The sequence below is a fragment of the Somniosus microcephalus genome, chromosome 10, assembly GCF_052327205.1.
Source record: "Somniosus microcephalus isolate GS21.2 chromosome 10, FLI_Smic_1.0, whole genome shotgun sequence".
In the NCBI taxonomy this organism is placed as follows: domain Eukaryota; kingdom Metazoa; phylum Chordata; class Chondrichthyes; order Squaliformes; family Somniosidae; genus Somniosus; species Somniosus microcephalus.
Genome location: NC_140996.1, coordinates 166186123 through 166212844, shown reverse-complemented (window position 1 = coordinate 166212844; position 26722 = coordinate 166186123). Strand labels below are relative to the sequence as shown.

Below are 26722 nucleotides of genomic sequence, written 5' to 3'. Positions count from 1 at the left end.
ACCGGAAGAAGAGGTAAGGAAGGGGACCTGAGTAGGACTGGAACAAAGAATGTTCCACATATCCCATGAAAAGGCGGGCATAGCTAGGGCCCATGCGGGTTCCCATAGCAACACCTTTAATTTGGAGGAAGTGAATGGAGTCAGAGGAGAAGTTGTTCAATGTGAGAACAAGTTCAGACAGGCGGAGGAGGGTGGTGGTGGATGGAGACTGGTTGGGCCTCTGTTCAAGGGAGAAGCGGAGCGCCCTCAGGCCATCCTGGTGGGGGATGGAGGTGTAGAGGGATTGGACGTTCACAGTGAAAAGGAGACGGTTGGGACCTGGAAACTGTTAAAGTGGTGGAGGGCGTCGGAAGAGTCGCGAATGTAGGTGGGAAGAGACTGGACAAGTGGAGAAAAAAGAGAGTCAAGATAGGAAGAGATAAGTTCCGTGGGGCAAGAACAGGCTGAAACGATGGGTCTACCAGGGCAGTCCTATTTGTGGATCTTGGGAAGGAGGTAGAAGCGGTCTGTGCAGGGTTGGGGGACTATGAGGTTGACGGCCATGGAGGGAAGATCTCCAGAGGGGATAGTTATAATAGTTGAGTCTGGAGGTGACAAGATACATGTGGAAAAGTATTGAGAACCTAAGCACAACTTTGAGTTATATCTGGCATTTTCACTGATCAATTCAGATAATTCAACATCACTGTTTTGTCCTTTATTTTGAGCTAAAAACATATTTCAAACAGGTAAAGTCATTCATTGGACTCTGAATGCGTCTGACTTATATGTTTAGCTGGAGTTCAGTATTTTCAGTTGCATGGTAATGTAAATATTGTAAAGAAGCCTTTTTATTACTTATTTGCCCTTCTTTAAAATTGGGCAATCAAGAAAGTTGATTATAGTAAGTGGTGAACGTGGCACTAGTTTGAATCATAGAATCTTATAGCACAGGAGGCCGCCATTTGGCCCGTCATGCCTGTGCTGGCTCTTTGAAAGACCAGTTGTATTTAGCTCAACATCCGTGCTTTTTGTCCATAACCCTTTAAGTTCCTCATCCTCAAGTACCTGTCCAACCTCCCCTTTTAAAATTATTTATGGAATCAGCTTCCACCACCTTTTCAGGTAGAGCGTTCCAGATCCCAACAACATTCTGAGTGAAAATATTCCCCCTCATCTCCCCTCTAGGTCTTTTTAAAAGATCTATGACCTCTAGTTATTGACCCACTCACCAGAGGGAATATTTTTTCCCCTATTTACTCTATCAAAACCTCTCATCATCTTGTAAACTTCTATTAGGTCACCTGTTAACCTTCTCAGTTCCAAGGAGAACAGTCTTAACTTTTCCAACCTCTCCTCATAACTGAAGTCCTTCATCCCCGGTAACATCCTGGTAAACGTCCTCTGTACCCTTTCCAAGGCCTTTACTGAGGGAGAAGATTTCTGATAAATATGGAATCTGACAAAATGATTTCTTGGTAAAGTAACTAGGATTCACATTAACATAGAAACATAGAGATAGGAACAGGAGTAGGCCATTCGGCCCTTCGAGCCTGCTCCGCCATTCAATGAGATCATGGCTGATCTTCGTCTGAGATCTTAGCTGATCTTACCAGTTCAGTACCCCGTCCCCGCCTTTTCTCCGTAACCCTTAATCCCCTTAGCCTTCAGAAATATATCCAATTCTCTCTTGAAAATATTTATTGAATTAGCCTTCACAGCCCTCTGTGGCAGGGAATTCCACAGGCTCACCACTCTTTGAGTGAAGAAATTCTTCCTCATCTCTGTTTTAAATGATTTGCCCGCTATTTTTAGACTGTGGCCCCTGGTTCTGTGCTCCCCTGCCATTGGAAACATTCTCTCTGAATTCAGCCTGTCCAGGCCTGCCATAATTTTATATGTTTCGATGAGATCCCCTCTCAATCTTCTAAACTCCAGTGAGTACAAGCCCAAACTATTCAATCTCTCCTCGTAGGTCATTCCCGCCATTCCAGGTATCAGCCTGGTGAATCGCCGCTGCACTCTTTCCATGGCAAGAACATCCTTCCGCAGATGGGGCGACCAAAACTGTACACAATACTCCAGATGCGGTCTCACCAGCACCTTGTACAGCTGTAGTAAGGTATCCCTATTCCTATACTCGAACCCCCTTGATATGAAGGCCAACATACCATTTGCCTTCTTAATCGCCTGTTGCACCTGCATGCTCTCCTTCAGTGACTGGTGCACAAGAACACCCAGGTCCCTCTGCACTTCCCCATCTCCCAATCTATTGCCATTTAGATAATAATCTACCCTCCTGTTTTTACCCCCAAAGTGGATAACCTCGCATTTATCCACATTATAGTGCATCTGCCACGTATCCGCCCATTCCCCCAACCTGTCCAAATCGCACTGTAGCCTCCTGACATCCTCATCAGAGCCCACCCCTCCTCCTAGTTTAGTGTCGTCAGCGAATTTGGAAATATTGCATCCAATTCCCTGATCCAGATCATTTATATATATTGTGAACAGCTGGGGTCCCAGGACAGATCCTTGCGGCACCCCGCTGGTCACTGCCTGCCACTCCGAAAACGAGCCGTTTATTCCAACTCTCTGTTTTCTATCCGCCAGCCAGTTCTCTATCCACGTTAATACTTTGCCCCCAATCCCATGAGCCTTAATTTTGCATGATAATCTTTTGTGTGGAACCTTATCGAAGGCTTTCTGGAAGTCAAGGTACACCACATCCACTGGCTCTCCCCCATCTATTTTACCAGTTACTTCCTCAAAAAATTCCAGCAGATTAGTCAAACACGATTTACCCTTTGTAAATCCATGTTGACTCTGTCCGATCCTTTCCCCATTTGTCAAGTGCTCCGCTATTTTATCCTTAATAATGGACTCTAGCACTCTGCCCACAACCGATGTAAGGCTTACTGGTCTATAATTCCCTGCTTTCTCTCTACCCCCCTTTTTAAATATTGGGGTAACATTAGCTACCCTCCAATCCACGGGTACTGTTCCCGAGTCAATGGAGTTCCGGAAGATGATCCTTAGAGCATCTGCTATCTCCAGGGCCACCTCCTTAAGTACCCTAGGATGTAGTTTATCAGGCCCCGGGGATTTGTCGGCCTTCAGTCCCCTCAACTTACCCAACACCATATCCCTAGAGATACTAATTTCTGTCAGCTCCTCCCTCTCATTAGTCCCTATGTTTGCCGATATTCCTGGGAGGTTATTTGTGTCCTCCTTTGTGAATACAGAACCAAAGTATGAGTTTAATTGGTCTGCCATTTCCTTATTCTCCATTATATATTCTCCCGAATCGGACTGCAAGGGACCGACTTGGGATTTTACCAGTCTTTTCCTCCTGATATACCGATAAAAGCTTTTGCTTTTATTAGGATTATATTATATATTATCTGACTACTTTTTACCTCCCCAGGTTTTCTGATGGTTGCACAAATGCAACAATGCTATGTGCCTGTATAAAATGTGCACTTGCAATCTGACATCCTGGTCTTGAGTTCTTAAAGGTGTATGTGTCCTGGTTTTGCAAGTACAGTTTAATAGTATTTTTTGCCCATTTTGGTTTGTTTTCCCTGCCTTTTTTTAAGGTGCATCTTCTTTTGCCATTTTGCAGTTTACTGCTGATTTTCCTTTTACTATTGTTTATGTATTTATTGAAGGGAGTTGCACTCAATGAAAATAGCTCCCTCTGGATAGATGCGCATTTCTTTGGGAAATCCTCTTGCCGTCAGGGAGCAAGATGAGAAGTTCTACAAATAGGAGTAAAGGCAGCCTGAACAGACCTGCCCTTACGCAAGGAAGTAGGTGTACAGATAACCCCACAGTTCCTGGGTACGTCTGAGGACATGGGTCTTCGCTGCACATGCTTAACAAAGGAATCAGTCTCTGCCCTTTTCTGTATCCTGCAGTCAGACCTCCAAACCTTGCCCATGACTGGATGGCTTTACCAGAGACACTGATAGTCACTATTGTCTTGAACTTCTATGTGACCAGCACCTTTCAAGCTTCCTCAGGTGACATCTGAGGCGAACAGCATAGATGCCTTTAAGGGAAAGCTAGATAAGTACATGAGGGAGAAAGAAATAGAAGAGTATGTAGATAGGGTTAGATGAAATAGGGTGGGAGTATAAACACCTGCATAGACTAGTTGGGCAGAATGGCCTGTTTCCGTGCTGTACATTCTATGTAATGGTGAAGAAAACAGGACCAAGGATGGATCCCTGGCTAAACCAGAGGTGAATTCCACCTTTATTCTATTGTTTGTATATAATCAGTTGCCATGTCAAAATAAAGTCTCATTATGTATTACAGTAGGTCCAAACGCAACAAAGACTTTGAGTGAGCTACAATAATGTGAAGTTTTCTGAGCTGAATACAATCATTGTGCAAATAATCTTATCCATGTGGTTTTGCTCCTGGCCTCTGCTCAACACATTCCCAGATGACACCTCAACATTGGAAATATACTGGGGGGAATTTTCACCCCAAAAAACAGGTGCATTGGGGTCAGGTGGGAGGTTAAAGTGTTAAAAAACTGAATCCTGATTTGAACCCGCCCACTCTCGGTTTTAACGGAGGTGAGACGGGGAGTGAGCAGCCAACCCGCTCCCAGGAGGCGGGTCGTCCATTTAAATATTATAATGAGGCTGGCGTGCTTCAGATTTAACCACCATTACAAATTTATCTGTGGCTGGTCGGGTTTCGCAGGCCTCGGGAAACCCACCAACTAAAGTAAGGCGAGGACTGCTGGATCCAGGAGGTAAGCACCTTTACACGTACCTCCTGGATCCAGCATCCCTTCATCCACACCTCCGCCCCGAGGCCTCCGATCACCCCCCCACCCCAAACGAGGCCTCCGATCACCACCCCCTCACCCAGAGGCCTCCGATTTCCGCCCCCCCCCTCACCCTCAGCCCTGCCCCGAGCCCTCCGATCACCTCCCCCCCACCCCCCACACCACCCGAGGCCTCCAATCTCCTTCCCGGACACCCCGCTCCAGTCCCGATCCTCCTCCAGCCCAAATCCTCTCCCCCCACCCCCCCCAATGCTCCAGCCCTGATCCTCCTACCCCCAGCCCTCACGATGCTCCTTCGGCTGGCCCTGATGATTCCACTCCCCCATTGATACTCCTCCGGCTGGCCCCGATCCTCCCCCCGCCCCCCCAATCCTCCTCCGGCCGGCCCCGATCCTCCTCCGGCTGGCCCCGATCCTCTCTCCACCCTCTCCCCGATCCTCTCTCCAGCACCTCCCACCCCCGATTCTCTCTCCATTCCCCCCCTCCCCCACTGATACTCCTCCGGCTGGCCCCGATCCTCTCTCCATCCACCCCCCTCCCACCCCCGATCCTCCTCCGGCTGGCCCCGATCCTCTCTCCTTCCCCCCCCTCCCTCCCCCGATCCTCCTCCGGCTGGCCCTGATCCTCTCTCCTTCCCGCCCCCCTCTCCCCCCCCCCACCCCCGATCCTCCTCTGGTTGACCCCGATCCTCTCTCCCCACTTATGCTCCCCCCCCACCGATCCTCCTCTGGCTGGCCCCGATCCTCTCTCCTCCTCCTCACCCCCCCCCCGATCCTCCCCTGGTTGACCCCGATCCTTTTTCCCCACCGATGTTGCCCCCACCCCGATCCGCCTCCGGCCGGCCCCAATCATCTCTCCTTCCCCCCCCATCCCCACCGATACTCCTCCGGCCGGCCCCGATTCTCTCTCCTCCCCCCCTCCACCCTCAATCCTCTCTCCCCACCGATGTTCCCCCCACCCCGATCCGCCTCCGGTTGGCCCGATCCTCTCTTTCTCTCACCCCGCCCCCCGCCAATGGGTGCTCCTCCAGCCAGCCCATATGCTTTCTCTCCACCAATCCTCCTCCAGTCAGCCCCAATCTTCTCCCCTCCCCCCCCCGATCCACATCTGGCCCCCACCCAATCCCTCCTCTTTGCAGCCTAGTGCCGCACACCTACCCACCCACAGCCTGCCAGCCTCCCCATCTGGCTGGTTGCAGGTAGGAAACAGAGCTTTGAAATGCAAATCAGGTCCTGCCGTTAAATTCGGCAGGGCCTGCGGGAAACCCATTCTCCCGGGTTTCCCGACCGCTTTCTAGCAGCACCCCCCCAACCTCCAGATTAAAATTCTGCCACTGTGTGAGGAATCAGTGACACAAACCAGCAGCTCCTTAGTGCAGTGCATAACAATGTGTCAAGTCACATTGGCACCGCATGATCATTAATGTTGCCCCAGCATATATATCTTAAACTAATGTTGATTCTTACGTGGTCTTTCCATCACACACTGTGTCATCTCCAGCTATAGTGGAGTTCAGTGTGGAATGGAGGTCTGCATCTTCTTCAGGTCTCTGCTGTAGGTGAAGTGCTTTTAAAGGATTCATGGTCCAGTCAAAAAGAGGGTCATACAGCAGCACCTGGAAAGTGTGTGGAGAGGAGAGTTTAAGGGATGGGTCTGTATGACTAACAACAATAGCATGCCTTAATAAAGACTCACCCCACATTTTAAACTGATACACCTTAAAATGTTAATTTTTTATAGGCACATATGATCCCAAAACAGTAAACACTGCTAAGTGGCCAAAGTAGAACTTAATATTGTAATTATTTTTTTTTATTACATTTTTTTAAAGTATCAAATAACTTGCATTTATATAGTGAGTTTAACATGAAAAAACATTCCAAGATGCTTCATAAACAGAAGTAATTAAAAGTAATTAAAAGCCAGGATGAGATTAGGAGAAGTGAGCAAAGGTTAGGTCTGAGATGGTTTTTAAAAAGGTTTTTTAGAAGTGCAGCGATGGGGAGGTTTAGAGAGGGTTCCAGAAAGTAAGAGCAAGGTGGCTAAATTTTCAGTCACCAATGCTGGGGTGAAGAGGGAGGGGTTTGCAAGGGAGAATCAGAAGAACAAGAAGTTTGGGAGAAAATAGAGAGCTAGAGGAAATTGCTGAGATGGGGTGGGGTAAAGCCATGGAGGGATTTATAGATGAGGATAAGGATTTTGAATTGAATACGTTGGGAGACAGGGAGCCCATGTAAGGGAATGAGGACTGGGGTGCTGGGTAAGTGGGATTTAGTGCAGGACAGGATATGTGTGGCAGTTTTGGATAAATTGGAGTTTATAGATGGCGGAGGATGGGAGACCAGAGAAAAGATTGTTGGAGTAGTCAGGTTTGAAGGTGACGAAGGCAGTGGGACTGAGGTAGTGGCGGAGGTGGGCAATGTTGTGGAAGTGGAAGCGAGCAGTCTTGGTGATGAATAGGATGTGGGATGTAAAACTCAGCCCAAGATAAAACAGGAGACCAAAATGCAAATGATCTGCCCGAGAGTGTGGCTGGGATGTGGGATGGATTCAGTGGCAACGGAGTGGAGAATGTCATGGAGGCCATGTCTTCCCAAAGTTGAGCTGGAGAAAGTTGTGACTTGTCCAGAATTTTATGTCGGACAAGTTGTCTGAGAATACAGAGGCAGTCAAGGGGCCAAAAGAAGTGGTGGAGAGATAGAGCTGGGTATCATCAGTGTACATGTGAAAGCCGACCTAGGCTTGTGGATGATGTCGCTAAGGAGGAAACATGAAGATAAGGAAGAGGAGGTGGCCAATGCTAGATTTTTGGGGGATTCCAAATGTGATGATATAGGGGAGGGAAGAAAAACCGTGGCTGGAAGTATGCTGCACTTGGATAGATAGGAATGAAACCATGCAAGGACAATCCCATGGAGCTGGATGAGAGGAGAAGTGTTGAAGGATGATGTTACGATCAACCATAGTGAACAATGCAGAAAGGTCAAGGTGGAATAGTTCACCACAGTCAGTCACAGAAAATGTTGTTTGTGACTTTGGGATGGGTAGAAGCCAGACTGAAGGAATTCAAAACAGGAAATTTTGGGAGAGATGGCCATGGAGCTGGGAGTCAACAACATGCTCAACGACCTTAGAAAGGAAAGGGAAATTAGAGACTGGGTGGTAATTGGAGAGGATGGATGAGTGGAGAGCAGGTATTTTGAGGAAGGGAGCTAGACAGTGCCAGAGAAAAAGAGAACCACTGATGCCAGCATGGAGCCAGGAAGGAAAGTTGAGTGGGGAGGGAAGTGAGAGCAAGCTGTGGGTCTCATGGACGAGATGAGCTTGGAGAGGATGGGATGGTGGTAAGATGGAGGAGAAACTGCATAAAGATAGTTTTCCTGGCCTAAAGCGAATGGCAGGTTGAAGGCTGAAGGATGGGGAGAAAACTGCAGAAGCAACTGCACAAATGGGCTCAATCTTGGAGACAAACAAATCCATGAGCTCCTTGCATTTGGTGTTTGAGGTGAGGGTGAAAGTCAAAGTGTACCAACTACTTGTACATTCATTTAGCATCTGTTTAATGGGGCAATAAAAACAGAAGTTTAATAAAGAAAAGTTACCTCGACTATAGTTAGTAAGGCTTCTTGGGAACTTCTCATAACCTCCATTGTCTTTTCACAACACCTGAAGGAAAGAATGTCATAGAAAATGTTATCAGGGACAAGTTGGCCAGTGTCCTTTCACCTCTGGAATCTAAGTTTAATCCAAAGAGTGGAATGAATCGCCACTATTTGCTGGTTGCAAGTGTCTGACAGCGCAACGGTCTACAACAAAATACTCTCTAATTTAGCATTAATCGGCAATCTTACTCAGAGGTTCTATTAATTTTTAACGTAGAAAATTGAGAATTCACACGGGTACAGTGCTGGACAGAAAAGAGGGTACTTTATGCTGTTAAGGTCCAGGCTGTGCTATGATGGACTTGAAAATGCTCAACTAGTGATACAAAGTATTCTACCCCTCAACACCAACTTTTCTCACCTCAAGCCCAATGATCCACAAAGAATATATTCTTCTGTCCATTTTACATAATGAGTAAAGTACGCTTAAGCAATTGCATGAAATCAAAGCTGGTTTCTTTGTCTAAAGGGTTTTGTTTTATATCATAAATACTAATGCAATTTTCACATTCCTCAAGGACATGTTTTGCATCGTACTGCAAGGATCAGATAGAATAACTATTTAAATCAAAGAGTACTTGAGGCAGAACCTGTTGCATATTTTAAGGGAAGAGAAGATAAACATTGGAAGCAGAGGAAGATACACAGCTATGGGGAAGGAGGAGGGCAATAGAATTAGTTTTCAATTGCTCTAGCAAAGAGCTGGCACAAATATAATGGGCCAAATGGCCTCCTTCTGTGCTGTGAACCTCTATGGTTCTAGGAGTAACAAGCTGGAGACTACCTCAAAGTTTTTTAGGGAAGTACTATCTTCACAGGCTATATGAAAAGTACAGAACACAAGCTTTACTTTCAGTAACAACAAACAATATTCAAACAAATTACATTTAGCAGCTTATACCTAAATCTGTTGGAAGACATTATAAGAAACATGGAGAGAAGCAAAAAAAATCAACAGCTTTGGTAGGGTATGTGGGTAAGGCTATTGTAGTAAACAATATTCTATGTATTCCTAGTAATCAATTGCAGTAATGATAGCACAGCCATTAATCTTGTGTGATCTCCATTACAGAGCAAGGACAGCAGGAATCTGCATGAATCATTGGGGCTGGCACCAAAACTGACTCTCTTGCTCCCCCAGTGACTGTTTAGGTAAATACAACACGAAATGTGGCACTGGGCTACACAGGCCAGGAAAATCTCAGGTTTGATCCCCAGTATGTGCTGAGTCGGTTGACCTCAGCTGGAGCAGCATGGAGGAGCTATAACTGGGCTTAATGTCATTGGGCAGGGAGGGAGGAGGGCGGAAACCAGCTTCTGATTATTATCCAATAATTGGTGCTGGAAAGGAGCGTCCATGAGCCTGATCCTACTGTCCTACAATATCCAGAGACAGGGCTGTCTTCAGCTGTGATGCTCTTACTGTTGGATAGTCAACATTCACTATCGAGACCCGTACATGAAGAGTGAGTGGGCAGTTGGACAAACTGGCAGAGGGCTACTGGTCTTCATGGAACCATAGAGATGATTCCACATCCAGTTTTTGCAGTGGGTAGGGGTGTATGCAGGGAGCACATCATGAGAAATCATGGGTGTGTAGCCCTGTGATTTTCTGTCCATTAATGGCCTTTCTGGCTCAGTGCCAAAATGGGTTGCACATTTACGTACAAAGCCATTGGGGGAGCAAAGGGATGAGTTGTGGTGCGCTACTTGGCAGCACAAGATCATAGAATCACCCCTCCTATCCCAGGATGAATTGGTGCCTTTAGGAAATAGTGATTTAAAGAAAATTATTACCTTATTTAACTTATACTTAAAGATTTGTTCTTTCCAGGTCTCCTACATCGTGTGCCATCCTCAACTAAGAGGGTAAGCAGGCTAATGGCTGCTAGGAGTACGGAGGCTGGACCAGACTAACTCTCCCTCCCTGTGGGAAAGCACTCGGCCTCTGCTCAGCACCAGCTCATGACAGCACAATTGAGGCCAGCATCACTGTGGAATTATGGATTCCAAGCGATAATAACTTGCTGAACCATGAAGTGCGATTTCAAGGCTGCAATACAATGACGGGGCACGGCGGGTGTTGCAAAACTCAAATATTTTCTTGCAGTTTATAATTTAATCTTAATTCCTATTAGACATAGGGGCCATGAAATTTGATTAAGCCCGAAAACGGGCGGTGCCACCGCGGGTCAAGGTTAATGGCCACCTGCAAAAAGAGTGCAGACAGCACCGGTACTTTGGTGCGGCCTGCTGATTTAAATGAGCGCAGTGCAGAAGCTCCTGTGCAACACGCTCTTTTCGGCGGTAAAATCAGTAGGAGGCCAAAGGTCGGATCTAAAGGATCTGTGTGGCGTGCTCAGGAGATCGCAATTTCTTAAAGTGAACTGCTATGTTTCCGGGTATATTTCTTGGTTGACAGAGAGGGTATGCAAGATAAATGAAAGTGTAAAAATAGACTAATCTGTCATATTTTAAAGAATGCAACCAATATTTCCGATTCTACTCCCTGGAATACAAATAAAAGCAACCTATTCTTTTAATACGCAGACATAGTGAATAAGCTTTGTTATTATAGAGGTTTTTCACTGTAAGTCTTTTTAGGAGTATATCTCTCTAGAAAGTACCAGAATAAGTATTTTGAAAGGGCAATGGTGTACTGGAATTGGGAGATTTGTTTGCAATACTGGATGTCAGAGCTGGCAGAGGTGATCCATGATTCCTCCTTGAATACACCAAGATGTGAAAAGTTTACTGTATACCCTGAAGAGTAAATGCGGATGTACAAATTCCTTCAGAAACAGGGAAAAGTCGTTGGATCTCCTTTCATTGCAAAAGTAATAAGCACACATCTATTACTTCAGAGGAACAGGATGCATATTCAGTACAGACATTTGGAACTATAACAGTAAACATTTACAAAGCCCAAATATAATTTCATTTCCAGTTTACTGACACAACTGCAAGCGACAGTAATGGATCAGGCCTTTAGATGCAGCACAAGTCCCCCAGACTATTTGTAATGTACACATTATGCCTGTCATTGACCTGCTCCGATTGAGTGCTGACATCCAACATGTACAGAACGGGCATTCAAACTGCTGATGTGTTTCTGCAGCAATCACCATGAGCCACCTCACTGGACTGGACATACTCTGCAGAGTTATTGAAGACTTTGGCGGAGATTTATGGATCTCCGCCGCTTTCTCCCGGCTCTATGCGCTCTCAACGGCTGCATGCATGGGCGTGCTTTGGAAGGGTGGTAAGAGGAGTGGCAACGTGTAAAATCGCTGAACGTGCGTCAATTCGGCATTGCTCGCCGAATGACGTCATGCTCTTGGTTATTAAAATATTTGTGGCGAGCGCAGACAACGTGCTGCCGACCTGCCCGATATGGCGGTCGCCGCGTTCGGTGGTGGAAGCGAGGTGGTTGGCATTTTTTTTCAAAACCAGCCTTAACGGCCGGCGTTAAAGGTTCCAATTTCTAGGCCAAATAATCTATAAATTAAGTCACTTTAAAAGCTTCATCAATTTCAAGATAGAATACAGTCTATCTGCACACAATGTATCCTTTGGTCCATTTAACAAGTTTAATCCATCTGTCTGTTATTGATGAAGGTGAACTTATACAAATTTACGGTTAATCAGTTTTGATTTTTAAAATATTTACTTGCTGATTGAGACAAATATAGTAATTGTGACAGACACAAAAGTAGCTTCTAGTACTTACCTCCTGAAAACACCTTCCACACCAGTGATGCCCATTCCATCTACTATGTCCCTCGTTAGTCGGAACGGAACAGTCTCTGGAGTAGGAAGAATTTTTCCTTGCTCAAATGCAACCCCTATTACGAGAGAAATGTACAAGGCGGTCTGATGAATGAACTGCGCATTAACTGCAACCACATATAAAATCGTGTTCTGGTTTCGCTACTATCCCTCTAACTTTCTATAGTTACTGCTTCCAATGACAGAGTGCTCACGTAGCTGTGCATAGGGTCAGAATGGGTTACTTTTAAAATAAATAAATTACCATTTTTTTAATGGTAACATACAGCTGTTAAACAAATGGTTAATGATGTTTGTCAAGTTAGACTACATCCAATCTAAAATTATAGCATAAGCAGCATTGATAGGGTAGAAGATATTCCTACAGCACCGAATCTGAATGACATGGCTTAGAGAAACAGCCAATGTCATTTACAGGGAACCATTTTTTCTTCATATAGAGTAATCAGTATTCATTTTTGAAATTTATTATAGTTTAGCCCCAGTAGAGCTGGACATTACATCTCTTTCTCCATCTGGGAGAGCAGGGCAGTGTGGGCTGTCTACTGTCACAGCTGCTGCCTCTGATGGTTGGATAACATCACAAAGATAAGTACAGATAAGGGAAACCATCTAGCTCATCCTTCCACAGAAACCTACAATCTCCCATTATAGTATCTAACTGCTTCCTGAATGATTCCAGAGTTTTTTTCCTCCATTACTCTGCCCAGATTATTCCAGGTATTAATCACTTTGTGAAGAAATCCTTTCAGACATCAGTCCTGAAGTTGGCTTTTACACGTTTGTACCTATGTCCTCTTATTCTGCAGTTGCGGTGTAACTTGAAATAGTGTTCAGGATTAATCTACTCTGTATCTTCAGTCCTCTCATTTGCATCATTTCAAGGTTGAAGAGTCCACGTTTTTCTAACCTTTCCTCATAAGTCAGTCCTTTGGCACTAGGGGCTGGATTTTGCCAGCATTCAGAGGGCGGGTTTGGAGGCGGGTCCACTGTCAAAATAGCAATGATTGACAGCGGGTAGGAAACCCACTGTCAACCTGTCTCCATGCGAGTCTCCCAGGGCAGAACTGACCCGGCACCAAGCGGCGGGGAAGACAATTGAGATCATTAAATGGCTTGTTGAGAGCCAATTTAATGGTATTTTGCGGCTTCCTTCCAATTTTACATCCTCCTCCACGGGTTACCCGCTGCTCGGGGAATATGCCAGCTCATCCTGGCGTGAGTTGAGTCTGCTTTGATGTATCTGATAAGTTGAAAGCTGCAGAAGTGGTGTAAAAAATGCTATGTTGCAGATGGTCAGTTTCAGAGCGCAGAAACTGTTGGTTACTGCATTTGTAAGACATATAGAGATTTCTTTAGCTTGCAAGTGTTTAGATCCAACTGTATGCCCAGTGCCACCTTATTGGAACAACCACTCTCACTATTGACAGATCGCTTTTGTCATCTCACCTGCAGCTGCGATCTATTGCAGCAACATCGGTGCCCTAGAAACTATCTCACCTTGTTCCTCTGATTCCTTCCACACTCAGCCTCAACAACATCATCACCAGGCACACCAGCAGCACCATCACCAACCTTTTCCGCCATCACCTGATGCTGCACTGGACACAGGGCATCATCCCCTGACAACACTGCTGCCCGGGAGGCCAGCGATGGCATCACCATGGCCAGATTTACTTCACTTGACACTGTAAACCCTGGCTGCCACATGATGGACCAGGTTGACACCATCCCACACCAGCACCGTAAAGCATCCCTTTAATGTCCAAGCCATTCCATGCACACTATAGAGAGGGGGGGGGGGGGGGGGAGGGGGAAGTTATGTCTCAACAGTCACTGGAACTCAGTAAGACACTTCTCAAGGTGTGCACAAATCTGTCCAATAAGGGACACTGTTGAAAATATAGATTTCACTGTATGACAACACATTACCAGAAACTTCACATGGACATTGGCTAAACCTCTCAAGTGCCTACCCTTGTGTGTTGTTAGTTGGTATACTTGCAGTAGGATGAGGGCGAGTGTGAGGGGTGGCTAGTGAGATGGGGAAGTGATAATGTAGATAGAGAGGGATGGGTGGAGGTGCAAGGTAATTTGGCGTGAGTAAGGATGTGCAGGAGAAGGGTATGGAAGGCAAAGTGATGGGGATGTGTTGAGTGGCACAGCAGGGTGAGTATGAGTGTGGCTTTACAGTAATGTTTCGTGATCTACTGAGATCATTGAAAGGTTGGCACCACTGCAGCCAGGGACTCCTGACGACATCCCTGCTTTTGCCCTCCTGTGCAATGTGCAACCAGACTGCGTTGGTGTCCTGGGGAGGTCTCTTCCGCACTTGGAGGGAGTCATTGGAGAGCCTGGGTGCAACCGTCTACCTCTGTGCACTGCTTGTCAGTGTTTGCAGCACCTCAATGCTGTAAAACACTGACAGAACAACTGTCAAACTCAATGTGGTCGTGGTCCCTTTAAGAAAACCGGCTGATGACGCGCCATCAAATTATGTCATCAGACCCGTTTCCTGTTAATCGGCTGGGAAGCCCGCATGGCGGGCTTAACAAGGCCAATCATGGGAAAATCCCTTTGACAGAGCGGCTGCAGCCTGGAGCGGGACTGGAACCCGGCAACCAGCTCTCCCGCCACCATCCCGACACCGCTGAGAAAATCCAGCCCTAGAGATCAACCTTATGGCTCTTCTCTGGACCACTTTCGGCACTCGCATTTTTCCTTTATGCCTCAGTGACCACAACAAAATGCTGTGTTCAAGTTGCAGACTGACTAAAGCAGGATGGTCTCAGACATACTAGGGCCTATTTTCTGAGTACGAGCTCCAGTGGAAACCCTCACCTGTTGGATCCGCACATCAGAAAATTGCAGATGCACTACCTATGATTTCCCAATACATGCGAGCATGCAAAACCTTCTGGAAGCATATACTCTGAAAATTGGTCCGATACTTTTATCGATTTGGCAATATAGCTCAGCATTCCATTTGCTTTGTCAATCGCTGTCCTGTAATGATTGGACAAGGTCAGTGTTGAGCCCTTGATTTGCTTCAGCCTCTCCTTTAGCTTGTTTGACATCATTCATTAAATAAGTAAATCCCCAGTTTTCTCTTCCAATGTGCAAGATCTTACACTTATCTATTGTGAATTTTACATGCCATAGTTCTGGGTCCATTTATAAGGCTGCTTCAACAAAAGCAATTGCCCACTGAACCCCCAGTTTGGTTATCATCTGAGAATTTGATAACTTGCCTTGTGTTTCTGAATCTAGATTTTACGTTGATCAGAAACAGTAAAGGTACCAGCACCAATCCCTGGGGCATGCCACTTCAAATATTTTCCCAGCCCAATCATGCACCTAACTAGTTTCCACCGCTTCCTCTCTTTCAGCCTATTCCTTATGCATGCCTGAGGTTTACTTATGATGCCTACTGCTTTAAGGTTGTGCTGATGTCCTCTTTCATACAGGACTTTTAGCTCAGACTCTGGAAGCCTTGGTAGACTACATCGCAGGGCTTGACAACTTCCACTTGGCAATCACTTCCTCAAAAAGGTCAAAAAATAAGCTACTCTATTTAAAATATTTATCTTCTCGCCCTCTGATGCTCTTCTGTGGTTGGGCTATAGTGCAGTGTGAGAAGGTACTAGATGATGCAATGACTTACAAAATTATCCTTTTGCCTTTGGCACAAGAGTTCAAATCTAACTCAAACTGATGAGATGAAAATATCCCTTTCTGCTGACTGTAAGGGAGAAATGGGTTTGGGCAGTATAAACCAAGTTTCTGGGTGTGTACAAGCTTGTGATTTTGCACAAACCAGCAACCTCACTCAAGGACACCATAATAAAGCCTGGTGTGGGAAGTGCAAAATTTCACATTATTGCTCCAATAGGAATGCTCTTCTGAGGTTGGGGGTCAAGGCATAATGTTGAGCAGTGTATAGTGATTGCATGTTTAGTCATGTGTTTACCTACTTGTGAATGTTTAATGCTAACAGGGTGTTTTAATTCCTTGCAATCACATCCCTCATTTTGCCGAGCACAAGAACTTACCAAATTTAAAACAATCCTCTCTTAGTTCCCTCATCCAACGCCACAGACTTCTCAAGACCTGCTCCCAAGTCTGTATAAGAATAGAAAATGCTGTAAACACACGGGTCAGTCAGCATCTGTGCAGAGAATAGATGTTAACATTTCAGACACACTGCCCTTCATCAGAACACTTCAGTTGATGATTTGATGAAAGACGGTATATCTGAAAGGATGACTTGCCCTCTCTCTCCACAGATGCTGACTTACCTGTGTGTTTCAGCATTTGCAATTTTTTGCATTTTATTTCCAAGCCTTTACTATTCTATAATCATATAAGTGTCAGCTGTGGCTCAGTTGGTAGCAACCTCGCCACTGAGTCAGAAGGTTGTGAATTCAAGTTTCACTCCAGAGGCTTGAGCACAAAAATCTAGGCTGACACTGCAGTGCAGTCAGGGAGTGTTGCTGTCGGAGGTGCCGTCTTTCGGATGATACGTTAAACCGAGGTCCCATCTGCTCTCTCAGGTGGACGTAAAAGATCCCATGGCACTATTTCGAAGAAGATCAGGGGAGTTATCCCTGGTGTCCTGGCCAGTATTTATTTCCTCAAATCAACATAACAAAAACAGATTGTCTGGTCATTATCACATTGCTGTTTGTGGGACCTTGCTGTGCGCAATTTGGCTGCCGCTTTTCCTACATTACAAAAGTGACTGCACTTCTAAAAGTACTTCATTGGCTGTAAAGCGCTTTGGGATGTCCGGTGGTCATGAAAGACGCTATATAAATGCAAGTCTTTCTTTCTTTCATCCAGAAATGCGTGAAACCATTTTGGGTAATTTGCACACTAATTCTCCCTGTAGAGAAGGACTCTTATCAGCTGGCAAAGCTGAGATTAAGAACTTGGTACAGTGGGAATCATGGCACCCTGTGGTACACCAGCATACTGTGTCACCGAGATTCTGGGGGGAGGAGGTCTTTATTTTAGTGAGTAATCTTGAAGTAAAGTTTAAACAGTACAAATTGTGGAATAGTTTTAGCTGTGCTATATATTAATAGTACTGTCATGAATCTTATGATCCATGAAGAAAGACTCATGAAATAACACTGAATGGCCAGCTGGTGGCGCCGTCCAAGGAGTATAAATACTCGGGCGTGGGCCCAGCTTTCCCAGGACATTTTGTAAACAGGAACTAGTGAAAGATAACTAGACCTCCATGTTTTGAAACAAGTTGATTAAAGCCTTGCTTTATACTCGAACCAAGTGCGTAGTGAGTTTTATTACGTCAAGTACTAAGAAAGTAAAGTGTTAATTAAGCTTGCATTATTATTGGTGTGTATATAAACAATATAGTTATGCTCACCCAAGTCTATGTGCACAAGTTCAGCTGATTCCTCGTCAATGAGGATGTTTTGTACGTGCCTGTCACCAAGACCAACAATGTAACAAACTGCAGGTACAGAAAGAGTTCCAGTAAGATAACAGATTACTCAATTTAACTATAATTAGATGAAGATTTAATTGATGTAGAAATATTTTTCCAAGCATAACTAATTTAAAATCATTATTCAAAAGTATATTTATTTCTTTCCTCCAATTTTTTCTTCTTATGTCACTGATTCATGATGGAAATGATAAACAACCAATTTGTATTTATATAGTATAGTGGCTTTAATGTAAAATGTTTTCAGGGCACGTTAAAGCATATGAAAACTGATGCCAAGCCAAGAGAATAGGAAGGGTGTCCAAAAGCTTGGTCAACAAGATAGATTTTGATGGAGTTTTAAAGCAAGAGAGAGGGGTGGAGAGGATTTTGCTGGGGAATTCTAGAGATTAAGGCTGAGGCAGCTGAAGGCTCTGTTACCAATAAAAACAGAAAATGCTGGAAATATTCAGCAGGTCAGGCAGCATCGGTGTTCTGTTCTGATGAAGGGTCACAGACCTGAAACGTTAACTCTGTTTCTCTCTCCACAGATGCTGCCTGACCTGCTGAATATTTCCAGCATTTTCTGTTTTTATTTCCGATTCCAGCATCCGCAGTATTTTGCTATTATGCTCTGTTATCAATGGTGGGGTGAAGGGACAGGCAATGCACAAAAGGTTGAAGTCAGAGGAACAGAGTGTTTGGGGGGCGGGGGGGGAGGGTATAGGGCGAGAGGAGGTTATAGAGTTAGGGTGGGGCAAGGTCATAGAGGAATTTAAAGATAAAGACGAGGATTATAAATTTGAGGCATTGGGGATGGATTCCATAGGCACACCAGTTCTCTAGTTACCTTAACCTAGTGGCTATTCTTCATGTGTGAGCTTAGACAGGGCAGGTTTGCAGGTTTTTCAACCTCGACAGCCTCGCCAGGCCCTCTCCTTTCTTCTCTTTACTTGATGTCCACACATGCACATTCCCATCAGTAAGTTACAACCCAGTTGATTTTTCTCTCTGCTTAACCCAGGGGCATTGAGGCCAATTGCAGCACCCCTGACCAGCCTAGCTGAGAACAGGGATCTTCAAGGTCTGCCTGGCTCACGGTCTCCATTAGTCAGTATATTTATCAACTGGGCTATTGAGAAAGTCCTAGAGTTCATGGAATTGCATTTGTGTAACAATGAGGTAATCTGAAGAGCACTCTGACACATTACAATGCAGGGATTGAACAGTGACATACCTATTGAAGAAGTAGCTACGCTTCGAGTATATCCAAGCCGCTTTTCAAACCAAACAGCTGGATCCAAGAATTTTTCCATGCAGAAATATCGGAAGACAGGCCGGAAATTCTTACAGACATTCATGAAGATTTGATATTTACCTTCATAGCTAAGTTTCTGTGCATCCTGTAAAGGTAAGAGTTATTATGCTGCATTTGGTGTTGATGAATTGACAGATACTGTATATTGAAACCTCTTTATTCTCCCCACCATCTAACAAGAAGGCAGGCAGCCAACATTCCCATTCCTCCGCCAGTCTGTAACTGGCCAATAGAGTTATACAAAAGTACTGCGCTTTGACTCATCCTCCTTTTCTTCCTCCCTCCTGTGGGAAATGGTCTCATCTTCTTTTCACACTAATTAGCTTGTGGAATTTAAATTTCCCCTATCCCAGTTTCCTCTTCATGAGCTAGTTGATGGTCATACAGTAACCTTCACTTATGGTATTTTGGGCTAAAAAAAAATCACTTCATAGATGCTCTGGTGCTATTGTTGCTCTTGATGGGTCAGGCCAGTTTATCCTCATCTTCTCCTTCTCAAGATCTTGCTAATGTAGGGCGACAGACTATTCCAGAAATGGTGAAAATCACTCCCAACAATATCATTTATAAAAGTAAAACAATCAGCTCTGGTATTCAAATCTACAACCATCTTCAGTTTGATATTAAATGTGTAAACCAGTTTAAGTCTGACTTGTACCTGGATATAACATGATCAGTTCCATAAATGGCAAGACAATCTTATATCTGAAGGTCTTTATTTTTTTAAAAGTCAAATACAGAAGAGTTCCTAAGAATCATCAATGTGTTGTGACTCACCGACATACTTTTCCTGCAGTTTTGGCTGCTCCAGTCATTGGGTCGATACCTCTTATGGGCTCCTTCATTAGGATTAACTAAATATTCCCCAATGGGCACAGTTCCCGTACACCACTCGAGAATGCCACTTCTCTGAGAAAGGGGAATGACCTGTCCAAGAAAGAATGCAACACATCCAGGTATAAAAAAATTCAACATACTGCACATTGCCACAGGATTACTTGCTGGAGCATAATCAGTGCAGAATCAAAAAAACAATTACTTCAAATTCAATGGCCCAAGTGTTTTATTTTCAAATCCCTATACCTAAATGCATTAGAATGCTTATTAAGGGAAGCACTATTGAATTTAAAAATAATTTAATAATTGTTAGAATCATGCAGTTTCAATACATTTCCTCCCATTTTAGTTCTCCTTCTGGATGTCATAGGCTAGGTAGCTCCACCACTACCTTTACAACCACCACCATCAACTGCCAACAGCTCCATTTCTGTTGGACAGCCTGGTCCTTCCTTTCTCCACAAGATGGAACTCATTTGTTGGGTAAAACTGCTGATCAAGAACTTGCTCCAGGACAGATGTGAACTGGCCAGCGATTCCAATATTCTATCATGAGGCTGGCTTAAAAAAACTTCCACTGAAAAAATACTAAGTTGTACACATTTTACTTTGTAGAAATGATCATGGAGAAGAATAAAAAACTACAACATATAGGCCCACTTGTATCAGACTGATCAGGATAATGACAATCTCAACAACAACTTGCATTTATATAGTGCCTTTAATGTAGAACAATGTCCAAAGGTCCATTTTTCCTTATGCTTCAGTCAATGAAGGAGCTATTATGGGGATAGCCAAAAGTTTAGTCTCAGAAGTGGATTTTAGGAAGATTGATAAAGAGGATAGGGAGCTGAAGAGGTGGCGGGGTTTCGAGAAGGAATTGCAGTGTGGGACCTGGTTAGCTGAAGCCATGGCTGTCAATGGTGGGCCAAAGGGAGAGGGACTGCACAAGAGGCCGGAGTCAGAGGAGGGATTTGAACATAAGGAAAATTTTAAATTTGAAGCATTAGGGAATTGGAAGCCAATGTAGATCAGCAAGAACAGGGGTAAGGAATGAAAGGCAATGGGGAAGAGAAGCCATTGCTAGAGATGCTCTGGCTACAATCGGATAGTTAAGAGTGGAATCAAATAAGGACAGTCCCATCCAGCTGGACGACAGAGGAGAAGCGTTGGAGGAGGATGGTGTGGGCAACCGTGTCAAAGGCAGCAGAGTAGATAAGGAGGGATAATGCACCACGGCCAGAACCTTTTCAGTGCTGTGGAAGGGGCAGCAACCTGATTGGAAGGATTCAAACAGAGTTGTGGGAGAGAGGCACAGATCTGGGAGATAAGATGGTGAATAGTGGGGACAGAGGAATTAAGGGTGAATTTTTTTTGAGGAGGAGGGTGATGAGGGTGGTTTTGAAAGGGAGCGGGAGAGTGCATGAGTAAAGGGAACCATTTATAATATCAACTAGCATGGGGCCAGGAAGGGACGTTGGGTGGTCAACAATGTTCCCTTTAAGCTGCACGGCTGTGCAGCGCTCTGGGGTCTCGCATGCGGACTTTTGAATAGGCTGCGTGGCCCAAAAAAAATTCTGGGGAAAATTGGTGGTCAGCAATTTCATGGGAATGGGATTAAGGAAGCAGGAGGTAGGTCTGATGGACAAGGTGATCTTAGAGAGGGCATGGAGGGAGATGGAAGAGAAACTACAGAGAGATGAAATGTCAGGGGCAGGCTAGGAGGGGGGAGTGAAAAGTGGTTTGGCTTGGTGGGCAAGGGGAAGGAGGAAAAGCAGCAGAGGCAACAACAACTTGCATTGATAGGTAGAAAATGTCCCAAAGTTTTATAGAGAAATAACAAGAGGAAGAGGTGCTAAACCATGGGTGAGGTTTAGGAGAGGTGATTGAAGGCACATTCATCAGTATTTACCCCCCAGTGTCACCCAATGTGCCATCCATTCCAATGTGTGTTATTGTAGTTTACCTTGTATGTGCGGATAGTCAGCTTCCTCTTTCTGGTATCTGCATTCTTTTGCAAAAGTGTGTTACACATCTGAAAAACCTGTTGCATTACAGCATCCTGTCGCAGGTCATCCCGGCCCTGAAGAAAAAGGGGACAATTGTGTTAATAGCAGGCTTTAAACTCTCTAGTACATTGCCTGCAGCTCTTCAACTGAAACAATAACATTTTGCATTTATATAGAGCCTTTAATGTAGAAAATCATCCCAAGATGCTTTACAGAGGTGTAATAACAAAAGGATGCCAAGCCAAGATATTAGGAGAGTAACCAAAAGCTTGGCCAAAGAGGTGGATTTTAGGAAGATCTTCAAAGGAAGAGAGGGAGGTGGAGGGGTTTAGGGAGGGAATATTAGACAGAGTGGGGCTTAGGCGGCTGCCAATGGTAGGTCAAGAGGGGGGGATACACAATTAGAAAGAGTTGGAGGAATGGAGAGTTCAGTGGGGTGGCTGGGAGGGTTGTAGGGCTGGAGCAGGTTAGAGAAAGGGAGGGATGAGGCTAATACCAATTAAAAATCCAGATCTAAGTTGGGACAACAGGAATGGTGCTAAAACTGACACTAGCACCTGGGAGTTACAGGGGATATAATAAAATCAGGGAGGGTTCCCAAGGGCAAGCAGTCTGCTCCCAGACCACTAGTAGTACTCAGACGACCACAAGGAGATGCACAAGTATAGTATGGTGGAGACAACCTCTCTCATCCCTTTGCAGGGAAATGGCCCCTGCTTGGTTCCTTCCTGCCCACCACTACACTTCTAAAACACTTTTTTGCTCAAGAGCTTTATGCAGTCAGCTTCCCAATGAAGCAGCAACTATGTCACGTTATGATCAGTTCAGTCCATATTTTGAATCGCTTTGGAACTTGTGTGGTGTTCTGTGTTTCAATTAAAAGAATCCCTTGAAACAAGACAGTCACGACGGTGTCAGTCTGCACTGAGTCTTTCTGAAGTGTGAATGTTGTAGCAAGGGGGTACACAAATGGTAGGCTGCAGTCTGTATCCAGACCAGAAAGCTGTGACCTCTGGGTTTCAGCATGTGATTGGCTGTGGACCACAATATCATAAGGAGCCACAAGGTGAAGAAGGCTAAATGGCAGAGTGCAGCAAGGTAAGCAAGATGGTGCAAGGCCCGGCTGTGACTGGGGCGGAATAAACAAAACTCCTGCTTGAAAGAGGTTTTACGTTTTATGCAAGTTGGAGTTCTGATTGAATTAGTATCTAATTAAAACAGAATTATTTTATCTGTTGCTTTCACTCTCCTGGTGCTTGTGAAACTTTACTAATAACTTTGAGTTTGACACTAAAACGGAAAGACTTATCCCACAAAATTAAATCTGCTGATAAAAGATAGAAACAGTGAGTAGTGCTTTTAGCTGCTTAATAAAGACAAGCAAAATAAAAAAAATAAAAAAAATAAAGGCAAGCAATAGCTAAAATATTTAATGAGACATTAGAGTTAAATACATTTTTTTCCATTATTTAACGTTATTCAACTGGCTCATGTTTGACAAATTTATTAAGAGTTCTTTGAGGATGTAACGAGCAGGGTAGATAAAGGGGAACCAGTAGACGTAGTGTATTTGGATTTCCAAAAGGCATTCAATAAGGTGCCACATAAAAGGTCACTGCACAAGATAAGAGCTCATGGTGTTAGGGGTAATATATTAGCATGGATAGAGGATTGGCTAACTAACAGAAAACAGAGAGTCGGGATAAATGGGTCCTTTTCAGGTTGGCAAACTGTAACTAGTTGGGTGTCATAGGGACCAGTGCTGGGGCCTCAACTATTTACAATCTATATTAATGACTTGTATGAAGGGGCCGAGTGTACTATAGCCAAATTTGCTGACGATACAAAGATAGGTGGGAAAGCAAGTTGTGAGGAGGACACAAAGGGGGTGATTTTGTAATGGGGGCGCGTTGGAGGCGGGACTGCTGCTTGGCAGGTTGATGTCCCGCCTCCATCGATTTGTGGCTAACCCACGCTATTTTCCTTGATTGACCTTGTTAATCCCGCCCAGCGGGCTTAGCAGACCTTTAAGGGAAAGCCGGTTACGGAGAACGTCAACGTATGACGTTTCATCTGAATTGTCATCGTTTGACAGCTCTGTGAAGCTGTCAAACAGTGACATTCTCTATAGTTTGATGAGGTCTTGAATTCAAGACCTCATCAAACTTCTTTCTTTTACAGAAATTAGATGGTTGTTGCATCTGAGAATGCAACGGTCATCTCTCATCTGCAACACGGAGGTCTGAGACTCTCCGCATACACACCAACTGAAGCCTGCAGGAAGAAACAAAAGGTAAGTACACTTTTACTAACACTTTGCACTTACCTCAGATACTCAACTCTACACTCTTGCACCCATCACTTACCTTCACACTACACTTTTGCACCCCCCTGACCCCCGCAGACCCAGTACTCGCCTCACTGAGCTGGCGGGTTTTGGAGCCTTCGGGAAGCCTGCACTTGAGGGCAGAAAGGGGATAATCCTATTTTCTGCCTGTTAATAGGCTTTAATCCCTTCCCGCCTCCAAGGAAATGGGACCTGGCGCGGGATGGCTACCCGCCTCCTAGGAAGATGGCATGGAGGCGGGTTGGGCACCCGCCCCCAAATTCTGCCATTTTCCCGGCAGTCCTGCCTCCATACCCACCTCCCCAGGGCTGGCTAAATCGCCCCCAAAGAGTCTGCAAAGGGATATAGATAGGTTAAGTGAGTGGGCAAAAATTTGGCAGATGGAGTATAATGTGGAAAAATGCGAGGTTATCCACTTTGGTAGGAAGAATAGAAAAGCAAAATATTATTTAAATAGAGAGACTACAGAATGCTGCAGTACAGAGGGATCTGGGTGTCCTCATACATGAAACACAAAAAGTTAGCATGTAGGTACAGCAAGTAATTAGGAAGGCAAATGGAATGTTGGCCCTTATTGCAAGGGGGCGGAGTATAAAAGTAGGGAAGTCTCGCCACAACTGTACAGGGCGCTGGTGAGACCACACCTGGAGTACTGCGTACAGTTTTGGTCCCCTTATTTAAGGAGGGATATACTTGCTTTGGAGGCAGTTCAGAGAAGGTTCACTAGGTTGATTCCTGGGATGAAGGGGTTGTCTTATGAGGAAAGGCTGAGTAGGTTGGCCTATACTCACTGGTGTTTAGAAGAATGAGGTGATCTTATTGAAACATATAAGATTCTGAGGGGGCTTAACAGGGTAGATGCTGAGAGGATGTTTCCCCTCGTGGGGGAATCTAGAACTAGGGGGCATAGTTTCAGGATAAGGGGGTCACCCATTTAAGACGGAGATGAGGCGGAATTTCTTCTCTCAGAGGGTTGTGATTCTTTGGAATTCTCTACCCCAGAGGGTTGTGGAGGCTGGGTCAGTGAATATATTCAAGGCTGAGATAGATGGATTTTTGAACTACAGGGGAGTCAAGGGTTATGGGGAACAGGCAGAAAAGTGAATTTGAGGCCAAGATCAGATCAGCCACGATCCTACTAATGGCGGAGCAGGCTCGAGGCCGAATGGCCTACTCCTGCTCCTATTTCTTATGTTCTCAAATGGAGTGTAACTTAATTTACACACCTTGGTCTGAAATTTTAGGATTTTTGCTCTGCTGTTGGAAGAATGGGACCTGTTGAAGGGTCAAAGCAGAACCTGCTCTCAACAGGCATGGCTTTCCTTTGGGCCTATCAAGTGGCGGACTTGGTGGAATTTCCCGGGAAAGCCCAGGAACTCCTCCAGACATCCCCATTTAACATGGGGGCTGGAGGGTGGGAGGGGGTGCCGGGCACAAGATCTGCCCATGGCCCCCCTACCAGAATTTCCTGGCCTTCTCTCTAATGGAATTCTTGCAGAACTCGGTTCTGCCCCATTTTTAACCTCCCTCTGGCAGTTATGCTGGAAATGCACTCAAGGCTAGAATCATATCATAGAAATTTACGGCACAGAAGGAGGCCATTCGACCCATTGTGTTGGTGCCGGCCGAAAAAGAGCGATCCAGCCTAATCCCACTTTCTAGCTCTTGGTCCGTAGCCTTGTAGGTTACGGCAGTTCAAGTGCATTTCCAAGTACTTTTTAAATGTGATGAGGGTTTCTGCCTCTACCACCCTTTCAGGCAGTGTGTTCCAGACCCCCACCACCCTTTGGGTGAAAAAAGTTCTCCTCAACTCCCCTCTAATCCTTCTACTGATTACTTTAAATCTATGACCTCTGGTTATTGATCTCTCTGCTAGGGGCAATAGGTCCTTCCTATCCACTCTATCTAGGCCCCTCATAATTTTATACAACAATCAAGTCTCCCCTCAGCCTCCTCTGTTACAAAGATAACAACCCCAGCCTATCCAATCTTTCCTCATAGCTAAAATTCTCCAGTCCTGGCAACGTCCTCGTAAATCTCCTCTGTACCCTCTCCAGTGCAATCATATCTTTCCTGTAATGTGGTGACCAGAACTGTACACAGTACCCTAGCTGTGGCCTAACTAGTGTTTTATACAGTTCAAGCATAACCTTCCTGCTCTTATATTCTATGCCTCAGCTAATAAAGGAAAGTGTCCCGTATGCCTTCTTAATCACCTTATCAACCTGTCCTGCTACCTTCAGGGATCTGTGGACATGCACTCTAAGGTCCCTTTGTTCCTCTACACTTCTCAGTATCCTACCATTTATTGTGTATTCCCTTGCTTTGTTAGCCCTCCCCAAATGCATTACCTCACACTTCTCCAGATTGAATTCCATTTGCCACTTTTCTGCCCACCTGACCAGTCCATTGATATCTTACTGCATCTACAGCTTTCTTCCTCACTATCAACCACAGTCAATGTTTGTATCATCTGCAAACTTCTTAATCATGTCCCCTACATTGAAGTCTAAATCATTGAT

General features: G+C 44.9%; 1 protein-coding gene across 2 annotated transcripts in view; it reads right to left on the bottom strand.

Annotated features, from left to right (window-relative positions):
- atm (ATM serine/threonine kinase) overlaps nt 1–26722 on the bottom strand; it is a 206445-nt gene that overhangs the window by 8518 nt on the left and 171205 nt on the right. For both annotated transcript variants that reach the window (XM_085999094.1, XM_085999096.1), the window contains exons 56-62: nt 21811–21927; nt 19785–19934; nt 18927–19092; nt 17630–17716; nt 12179–12293; nt 8389–8452; nt 6253–6401 (exon numbers count right to left, since the gene is read on the bottom strand). In XM_085999094.1, the coding sequence (XP_085855220.1) occupies nt 6253–6401; nt 8389–8452; nt 12179–12293; nt 17630–17716; nt 18927–19092; nt 19785–19934; nt 21811–21927 (848 nt within the window). The remainder of the gene's footprint in view (nt 1–6252; nt 6402–8388; nt 8453–12178; nt 12294–17629; nt 17717–18926; nt 19093–19784; nt 19935–21810; nt 21928–26722) is intronic.